Here is a 10,778-nt window from a genome sequence, read left to right on the forward strand (position 1 = left end):
TCTCTCTCTCTCTCTCTCTCTCTCTCTCTCTCTCTCTCACACACACACACACAGGTGCCTCTCCCGTGGTTATTCATTGTGAGGAGGATGTTCCTTCCTTGCCATTGATCTCTCACTCTCATGTTTTGAAAGGAGATAAAACACGCATTCCAGCAGTATCTCTCAGTACACAGTCACACAATTCAAAAAAGACTCAATCATTGAATCAAAAGGAACCTCTCTGTCATTCATTCTTTAAAGCATGTTGAGATTTCAGTGTCATTGGTCAGTCATCAAGCCCTCAATTGGCTCCAGCCTACCAAGCCTAGTGTATTTTGGGGGACCGTCAAGCTAGATGGTTCCAGTCTTCTGAGCAATTTGGTGGTTTGATTGATTATGTTCCTAGTAAAGCTAACCTGATTGCAGATACAATCAGTCACAAAGGACTGATCTTGGCTCTCGTGTCAAGGTTCTCAGTACCCATTCAGGAAGTATCTTTTGTTCGCATGAATAGTCAGTATGCATTTTTCAACTCTCTCATTCGTGAGACGGTTTCTTGCATTTTGTCATCGTCTTTGTGTGTTAACTTCTCATAAAGAAAACCATACTGGACAATGCACATGATTCACTCATGAATGAGCACATAAGCATGAACCGCACTCTAGAAAAGGGAGAAAGTTTGCATTCAAGGAATACACAATGTTTCACAATTTCAATAAATTTTGCATCTTTATTCTTTGGCAAGACACAATCACTGCAAAAGCATTGGCACGATTGTTCATCAAGCATTGGTATTCCCTATGTGGTTTGCCAAAGTCAATAGTTTTAGGTAGAAAATTCAATTTTAGATCACATTTGTGGCATGTACTCGTTGAAAGGTTTAGCACTCCGTCACATTTTTCATCTGCATTCCATCCACAATCATTTCGGAAGTATAGTCCTTTTCAAGTCCTCCAAAAGATAAAAGATGTGTCTCTAAAATTATGATTGGAGTTGTTTCACAGAGATTTCCCAAAGGAGATTCTTGAAGAGGACAAACACGAGATCCTACACAACGTTGAAGACATGAAGCCAAAGCAGACTATTTTGCATCGCTTTCAATGCGGCCCAAAGAAGCAAGCATTGCAATCCTTTTTGAAGTTCAAGTATCGCAACATCCACACAACAAAGTAGGCCGACGAAGATTTATTTGCACATTCCCCGAACTTGTTGGCGGACTACACGGAAGCCATGCAGCTCAGTACTAGTACCTCACTTTTGAAAAGGGAGGGAAGTCACGTGCACATCTAACCCTGTAAGCATGTGGACAATCTAACACCTATTTCTAGAGTTTAGGATAGCCTAGTGTTATATGCAGTTGAAGTGATTTATATTGTATGCTCAAAATGAGTGCTCAGTGTGTACTCAAGGTTCTTTTTACTGATGGGGAGAGTGAGCCTACCTTTATTTCATGAGAGTTCTGCAATAGATTAAAAAAGAGACTGAAAATTGTAAGTGAAAGTGTTGAGAGAGAGAGAGAGAGAGAGAAGACCGACACCAGATGGGGTCCCAAATCCCCTCCAAGGATCCCCCTCTCTATCGCTAGAGAGGTATTTGCTTTAGATTGCACAAAATGCTTACACAATGGTACTAGATGCTGAGATGTTGATGGGATCTTGCGGTAGATTCTTGGTTCTACGAGGCTAAAGGCTAGAATGCAAAAACGCTAGGGATTCTGGTTGTGGTCTGCAATGGCTACGAGGCTATGGGCTGATCTACTATCGCCGATGTCGACCATGGGCTGAAAACTGAAAAACATTGGCTGATCGAAGGACTGGATCTCAAAACGCTGGCTGATCTGGTACAATGTGCTGAAAAACGCTGGCTAATTTGATGCAGAAATCTAAAAACGATGTTGATATGGTACGATGGGCTGAATTCCGGAAACGCTAGCTGATCTGGTGTAAAAATGCCAGAGGGATGCTAAGATACTGTGGGTACTTGGTACTTGTACCGTAGGTACTGACTTATGCTTGAGAAGTGACCCCTAGTGTCACTTATATATAAACTTAAAGCTGGGTAGGGCAATGCCACTTAAAAATCCCACGATTTCTAAAATGAAATGTCACTTATTGTAACTTAATGAACTATTAATAAGAGGTGATTCACATGCAGATAAATCATAGTTACCCGGAACGGGAAATCGGAACGCGGAACGGGAATGGCAACAGGTATGAAATGCCATTCCCTGTTACAGATACTCGCGTCCAAAACACGGAACGGGGATTCAAAACGAGAACTTGGAATGAGAACGGGGAACGGAGACCTCAAAATGGCCATTCCCTGTAACTATGAGATAAATACCTAGGCTAGGTACTAATACAACTGTATGGGAATACTCCCCAATGCATACACGTAGCAAACATGGCTATGCTCATGTGGGTATGCAACTAATCTCAAGTGCTTGGACATGCGCATCCTGCGTACAGGCTCACAAGGGTGCCATAACACCTCCTAGGCTATCCTAAACCCTAGAAATAGGAGTTAGCTTGTCCACATGCACATAGGGTTAGATGTGCACATGACATCCCCCCTTTTCAAGGTGAGGTATTGACACCGAGCTGCATGGCTTCCTTATAGTCTGCCAACAACTCCAGGTTATTTGCAAAGTAATCTTCATCGGCCCACTTTGCTGCGTGAGTGCCGCGATACGTGAACTTCAAAAAACTTTGCAGTGCTTGCTTCTCTGAGCCGCGCTGAAAGCGATGCAGAATAATCTGCTTCAGCTCCATGTCTTCAACTTCGTCTACGTCTCAGGTTTATCTTCTTCAAGAATCTGTTTTGAAGGATCTCCTTGAAACTACTTCAATCACAATGTCATAAACACATCTTTTACTTTTCACGTGACTCAAAAAGCACTATGCTTCCTAAATGACTATGGGTGAAATGTAGATGAAAATGGGACGAAGTGTCAAACCTTTCAACAAATACATGCAAAAAGTGTGACCTAAACTTGATCTTTCTACCTAAAACTATCGACTTTGGAAAACCATAAAGAGAATACCGATGCTTGATGAACAATCGTGCTAGTGCTTTTGCAGTAATTGTGTCTTGCCAAGGAATGAGCATGCAAAAGTTATTGACATGACTTACGATGGTGCAATATTGTGTATTCCTTGAATGCAACCTTTCCTAGAGTGCGGTTCATGCTTTTGTGCTCATCGGTGAGTGAATTATGTGCATCGGGCAATATGGATTTCCTATGAGAAGGTAACACACAAAGACGGTACGAATATACAAGAGACCGTCACGAATGAGAGACTTGCAAAATGCATAATGACTTTTCATGCGAACAAAAGATACTTCCTCGATAGGTACTGTGGACCTCGACTTGAACGCTAAGATCTGTCCTTCGTGACTGATTGTATCTACAATTGGGCTAGCTTTACTAGGAATGTAGTCAATCAAACTACCAAATTGCTCACAAGACTAGAACCATCTAGCTTGACGGTCACTCCAAGGTGTACTTGGTACAAACTAGATCCACTTGAAGGCTTGATGATCCTTACTAACAACTAAATCTCCATCATGAAAAAAATGTCTCAGGCGTAGAGAATGTATGATAGAGAGAGGTTTCTTAATATGCAATGATTGATTCTTTTCTGGACTGTGAGACTGTGTACTGAGAGAGTACTAGATTGCATGCTATATTCTTTTTCAAAACATGAGAGTGAGAGACTAATGACAAAGACGGAATATTCTTCTCACAACGAATAACCACAGGAGAGGCACCTTCGACAACGAGAGAGAGAGAGAGAGAGAGAGAGAGAGAGAGAGAGATTTCTTTCCAATTAACTCATGGATCAAAAAAACTTAACCACTTTATGCTAAAAATCATATCATGTCCAGAAAGAGGAGAAACGACAAAGTTAAGACAAAACCCTATGTTTTAAACGAGACTCACATTATGACATTCATGTGTAAGTGAGGAGTGCATGCTAGGAGCAAATCCAGAGACCGCAATGAGATCCATTGGGATAGCTTCTAAACATGCGCTCTTCACAAGAGAATCATCAATCACATCATGCATACTGCCGGCATCAAACAAGATCACAATACGCCGACCATTCACGACCATAATACTTCATGAGAGATTCATCTAGATGATCACTAGAAACTTGGGACACATTAGTTTTCTCATTGATGACACTAACAGAAGATGTGGGTTCTGTGGGTTCTTTGAGTGCTTTCTTATGAAAATCTCTTCTCATATGACCTTTAGTGTGACATTGAAAACATCTTCCTTCCTTTCCATACTCAGTTTGTTCTTCGATACTTAACCAACCTCCTACTATTCCTTGTGCAGATTTTTCATCAGGTGTCAACTTAGAGAGTTCTTGAGTTTTAGCCTTTCCTTTATTTTCACTGTTAGGTGAAGAGTGTTATTCTCTAAGTGTATAGGAAGATTGAGAAGAGTTGTTCTTACCATTTTGTTGGTCTTGAGGAATACTTGACTTGTTCTCCTTAGGCTTACCTTTGTTGTGCTTCATTTCTTGCTCGAGAGCGATTCTAACGGCGTCATTGTAGTTAGTGGATCAGAAGACTTTCACGTCGTATTTGATGTACCCAAGCTCAACTCCTTCCTGCACGTACACCCCTGGCGGCCTTGTACTCACACCAAGGTTGCTTTTTCCCACCTCACGTCGATTGGCCTGCCGCAATGTGCAAGGTCCGCTCTCAATGAGTGGAAACGAGGAATGAGGGGAGGTTGGACAAGCCCTTCTTTTCTGGGTTGCCTATCACTCTTCAAAAACACACATTAGAGAGATCGAAATGCCCACGTGGTCTTCAGTTACATGTAATCTCAAACAAGCAAGAAAAAAAAAATCTATGGTTCTTTTATGGCTTAAATGCCCTGAAGACAAAGCGATGAAGACGCGAGCGTGAACGATGCTCGAACGGACTAAGGGTTGAATAAGTCTGGGGTCAGGACACAAAGATTCTTTGAAATAAAATCTCGGAGTGATTCTTTAGGTTCTTTTCTTGAGTGATGATACCAAACACTGTCAAAGAGCTCTACTACCAATGTTATGTGCAACGGAAGTAATTTATGTTGTATGCTCAGGATGAGTGCTCGATGTGTACTCAAGATTCCTTTTACTAAAGGGGAGAGAGAGCCCTCATTTCATAAGTGTTCTCCAATTGATTAAAACAAGCGACTGAAAATTGTGAGTGAAAGTGTTGTGAATGATAGAGAGAGAGAGAGAGAGAGAGAGAGAGAGAGAGAGAGAGAAGACCGACACCAGATGGGGTCCCAAACCCCTCTCCAAGGGTCCCCCTCTATATCGCTAGAGAGGTATTTGCTTTAAATTGCACAAAATGCTTATACAAAGGTACTAGATGCTTAGATACTGATGGGATCTTGCGGTAGATGCTTGGTTCTGCGAGGCTAAAGGCTGGAATGCAAAAACGCTAGGGATTCTGGGGCTGTGATTTGCAATGGCGACGAGGCTATGGGCTGATCTGCTATCTTTGATGGGTTGAAAAACTGAAAAACGCTAGCTAATCTGAGGACTGGATCTCAAAACGCTGGCTGATCAAGCACAATGTACTGAATTCTGAAAACACTGGCTAATCTGACATGGAAATCTGAAAACGCTGACTGATCTGGTACGATGGGCTGAATTTTGGAAACGCTGGCTAATCTCGTGCAAAAACGCCAGAGGGTTGCTGAGGTACTGCGGGTACTTGGTACTTGTACTATGGGTACTGACTTATGCTTCCTAGTGTCACTTATATATAAACTTAAAGCTGGGTAGGGCAATGCCACTTAAAAATCCCGCGATTTCTAAAATGATGTAAAAATGTCACTTATTAATAACTCCATGAATTATTAATAAGAGGTGATTCACATGCAGATAAATACCTGGGAACACTCCCCAATCCCTACACGTAGCAGACATGGCTATGCTCATGTGCAATCACAGCGTATGCAACTAATCTAAAGTGCCTGGACATGTACGTCCTGCTTACAGGCTCACAAGGGTTCCATAACACTTCCTAGGCTGTCCTAAACCCTAGAAATAGGAGTTAGCTTGTCCACATGCACATAGGATTAGATGTGCACGTGACACCTAAGGAAGTGCTATGGAACCATTGTGAGCTTGTACGCAAGATGTGCATGTCCAGGCACTTTAGAGTAGCTACATACCCTCTGATTACACATGAGCACAGGCAACTAAGAAGAGTCCTCTCTTTAGCATTTTCCCTTCTCTCCCTAGCGTCTTCCACACACACTTGCGTTTTCAAGATGCTCGCAACATTTTCTCACGCTCTCACTTGTGATTTCTCTTCACGTCTCTCTAGCCTCCTTCACTAAGTCTTGTGTGTTCAAGTATAGCAAGTGTGCTGCTCGAGGCCCATGTGGTAGGCTGCTCTTGGTTAGAGGCCACTGCGGTAGAGTTCTTTCGTGGTAGATCTGAGATCTGGTGGCTGTCCGTGTTCATGAGGAGGTTTGTTCATAGTTGCAAACTTGATCGTCATCCAATTCACCTTTTCCACTGCACCTTTGAAAACCTCGACAGTTCTTCCTTGGTTCATCATGAATTCTTCTTCTTCTTAGAATCGCCCATCTTTTTGAAGAAAGACAAGGGGACCTTACTCTGATACCACTATCACAATCCATCAATGGTGTTTCAAAACTATCCTTTCGAGAGGACCCAGCACATATTCCTTATCGTAGTACTCTAAGATGGCTCATCCGGTATTTTGTCAAGGATGCTCTATGTCACTCCCCTAGTGATACATCGAGAATACTCTTGTGGATCCACTAATTAACTAACTCTTCAAATGTGCACACAATTTAAAAACAAAATAGATTTCATTACACCAGAACTATATAGAATCACATAATTTATCAACAATAGCATCAATGGTAAGCGAGGTTGTCCTGTGCATACATCATGGCATTGCGCTCCTCTTCCTATCTCCTATGTCTACGAACGAGGTCATCATGCACGAACATCACAACATTGTGGCACCCTCTCTAACTTTCCTCTCACTTTCTTGCATAAGAAGGCAGGAACAATGACAAGCTGCAGCATTCCCTTCAACGGGAGCGCGTTGCAAGGTTGCCATGTAAGCCAAGCACGTAGCAAGAGGATCCGCAACAACGCATCTCTCTCTCTCTCTCTCTCTCTCTCTCTCTCTCTCTCTCTCTCTCTCTCACACACACACACACCAGCTTCAAGCCACAGTGCTGCTAAAGATCCCATCATGTTTTGACACCCGCACTTCATGTCAGCATTTGGTGATCTTATGGCAGCAGCAACTTGCAAGGCCCTGTGTGCGTGTGTATGTGTGTGCGCTCGCGCGCGTCGGGGAGAGTAAAGAAGGAAAGTGCACCTTGCGGGAGTCAAGCCAGACAGAGTCGAGGGGCTTGAAGTCAAGAGGGGAGAAAGGGCAGTCGAGGAGGGCCCAGGCGCGCAGCTGAGAGGAGGCAAAGCCTGGAATGATGATGGCCGAAATCTTGAGCTCTGCAGCTGCTGATTCTGCTTCTGCTTCTGCCCCTTGCGCCAAAGCTGCTGCGCTGCTCATGAAAAGCAGCTCCACCAACATGCGCACCCACAATGACGACGTCATCATTGCCCGAAAAAACTCAAATACAAGTACATTTAAGTTTTACAAGAGACCGCAAGCTCAAGAGAGCTCAAGCTTCAAAGATCCCATTTGAACGAACTTGCCCGTGTGATATAGGGTCAAGGGGCCATTCAAAAGCCACCCCTTGAAAGGGGATTGGCCTGCACCAGTTTTTGGCTTTCTAAAAGAAACCTTTAATGTTCGGCTGGGTTAGGGGGACTTTCATAGGTGTCAGTGCACAATGGAGACTTACCATTGTTTTAGAATGCTAAAGTGAAGTTTCAATTACATAATTTTACACACACACACACAAGATATATGTTTTTTGGCTTTCTAAAAGAAACCCTTAGTGTTGTGTTGGGTTAGGGAGACTCCTTTCATTTCACATCTTGACATGATGGAGATTTCTATGGAGACTTCTATACTCTTTATAATGCATCTTAAGATTTTCAAAGAAGGAGAGGACGATTCAAGTGTCACTCCCTAGTTCATTTCAAAAAACACTTTACAAAACATATAATCTAAAATGCAAAAGTAAAAGATAAGATTCTAAGAAATGACATCCATTTCCTTTTCTTTATTCCCTTCGCGAACCATTAGAAGTGTGGTTTCTACAGGTCTTTCATACAGTACCCGACCATGTCGGTGAAGGTGTGCATTTTGACTTGCCACAACCACCTACACATGACGACAATGCCTTTGGGGCTTCATGATGTGCTACCCTAGGTATGTTTTAAAATTCCTGATAGCCTTGATGGAGGTGAAGAAGATAGTGACAACCATGTGGAAGTGTAAATGATTGAGCATTCCTCCCTTCTCAAGTGCAAAACAAACCCCTCACACACTCTCTACTGTTGCAACTTATCGCTCTACCAACGGAGGGGCTTGCTTCATCCATGCAGATCTTGTACGATGCATTTCTCTTAACCTTTCCCTATCACTAGTGACATCAACGCATTGTCGCTTACAAGCCATGATGTTCCTTGTGTCCACATTGCTAGTGCTCATACTGGCCTTTTGCTTCATATCTCTAATCATCCTCAGCTACGGTGATGATGACCATGCGAGAGGTTTGCAGAAAAGCGCCTTTGATCAGACAAGTTAACCCACACATGAACCCACGTACGTGCTGGTAGACATTCCAGCTTGAGGATAACATCTTTATAATGCGAGATATACTCGAGCAGTGTCTTATGTTGATGCATACAACACTTATTCCATGCGGTCCAATTTTTGTTCTTCTCATTGGTAGGCATAACTTCTTTTCTTAAAACACATCCTTGAAGACAATCTATGTGCGCAATATGATGCCCTTCTCCTTGAGCGACATCCACCATTTACATGCTTTACCTTCTAGTGTTAAACTAGTTTACTGCCTTTGCTGCATCTAAAGTCCGCCGCAGATCGTGAATACCATCCCATTTACTCGGAAAGATATTTACCACATCCTTGTTGCGCTCTTTCTCCTCCCCTTGAAAAATCGATGGCTTTATGTTTTTCAACAAATCATCCTCTTTCTAAGTGAGAATTGGCAACAAACTGTCTAGATTGGAGCCTTTCTCTGGCATGCCAGGGGTTAGATTTTCAAGCCTAGTGCCTTTAAAAAATCAAAGGTGGCTCACTTGTAGGGCCCATGGCCTGCTAATGCATATATTGCACTACTGGATTAGATAGTTTAGTGACATTCTCACTCAAACATGTAAAATTTGTTTCCAAAATAGACATGTGTGCTTGCTTTGCTCTAAACTATTGCATATCAAGCAATTCTATGATGTCATCCGTGCAAGTTGTGGTGTAGGTTCCCTCCAAGAGAGTAGCCAATTGTGGTGCAACATCAGGCCCAACAAGCGCAGGGTTGTCAAAGTTGAAAGAATGATGTATGTTTATGTCTGAATCATGGTGCAATGTAGTGTTAAAAGGAAAGAAAATGAATGCCTTGGGAAACAACTGCCTTCCAAAGCTTTTTTGAAGCACTGACAAGCAACAGAGGGCAATTAGATGGCTTGCCATCAAATTTTATTGAGGCTGATTTCGCCTTTACCTTCCATCTTGAAAATTCCAGCCAAATTATCTTTTGTAACTTTGAATGCCTTTGGAAGCTACACCACTGGCCTTGCAAGCTTTCAAAAAGTATGTTTGCACTAATTGCAATGCCTTACTGTAATATGGTGGAATTTATTACTTGTCAGAGAGGTTATCTCCAAAACCAATGTGACGCCTCGCATGGGAATAGGCCCTTGGCTACCACAAAAGACCAAAAAATAATGTCTTGTGCCCTTTAGATGTGAGCCCAAGGCACCTCAAAGCGATGGCGATTTGTTGCAGTAGCATGAGAGAGAGAGAGAGAGAGAGAGAGAGAGAGAGAGAGAGAGAGAGAGAGAGAGATGAGGTGCTCGAAGGGTGGTGCCACAGAAACGAGAAAGCTTATGTAGGGCTACACAAATCCACAAATCCAAAAAGTCACCAATTTGGCAGAGGTTTGAAATGACATGTGTGTGTGTGTGTGTGTGTGTGTGTGTGACCTCTTGCACACACCGACCTTGAAGCACTTCTTCGTCTTCTTCTTCTCCACGACCACGGTTGCAAAAAATGTCCAAATTAGAACTTTCAACTCATGCTCTAATACTAGTGAGAGGTCTAGTGCCAAGGAACCAAGTGCTCGTCCGAGCCATCACTATCTATTTTTATTGATAGACCCCCATGTTGGTTCCCCACTGGGTCGTGCCCGACCTTTGGCCTCACACCCCTCCATGCCCTTGCGGCTTTGATGCCCTACTCTAGCATACATTGGCACATACACACCATGCCCAATTAAACCAAACAAGACATGATTAATGGCATGCTAGTTTACACTTGTAGAACAACTTTGATACACTTCACTCTCAAGGCCATCAACAACAATGCATAATGTCTCCTTCTCCTCAACCTCACATCTCACCTTACCCAACGTAAACCCGTCCCGTCATTTGCCCCCCCCCCCCCCCCCCCCCCCTCCCTCTTTCTCGTCGCGCCCGATCAAAAAAAAAACAAAAACTAGTTTCATGCCCATATCCATGTTGTCATGCTTCACCATAAGCACTTGATTGCTCCAGCCTCATCGCAACCTATGAGTAGCCAAGACCCCAACTAGACACCCTCAAGTGCTAGAGGTAGAGAAGTAAGTACTTGCATATGTGCACGAG

The 10,778-nt window shown here is 43.0% G+C and overlaps 1 protein-coding gene across 5 annotated transcripts in view; it reads right to left on the bottom strand.

Moving 5' to 3' along the window:
* Nucleotides 1-7,722, bottom strand: part of LOC147465372 (phospholipid--sterol O-acyltransferase-like) — a 250,281-nt gene extending 242,559 nt beyond the window's left edge. For 2 of the 5 annotated variants that reach the window (XR_015189141.1, XR_015189143.1), the window contains exon 1: nucleotides 7,363-7,722. Coding sequence is in view for 1 of the 5 variants with exons in the window: in XM_086519722.1 (XP_086375848.1) it covers nucleotides 7,363-7,602 (240 nt within the window). In the remaining 4 variants the exon portion in view is untranslated. The remainder of the gene's footprint in view (nucleotides 1-7,362) is intronic. The other 3 variants (XR_015189144.1, XR_015189145.1, XM_086519722.1) reach the window with 2 other exon arrangements.
* Nucleotides 7,723-10,778: the final 3,056 nt, after the last annotated feature.

Source organism: Adiantum capillus-veneris, chromosome 1 (genome assembly GCF_014529385.1).
Source record: "Adiantum capillus-veneris isolate H3 chromosome 1, ASM1452938v2, whole genome shotgun sequence".
Lineage (NCBI taxonomy): Eukaryota > Viridiplantae > Streptophyta > Polypodiopsida > Polypodiales > Pteridaceae > Adiantum > Adiantum capillus-veneris.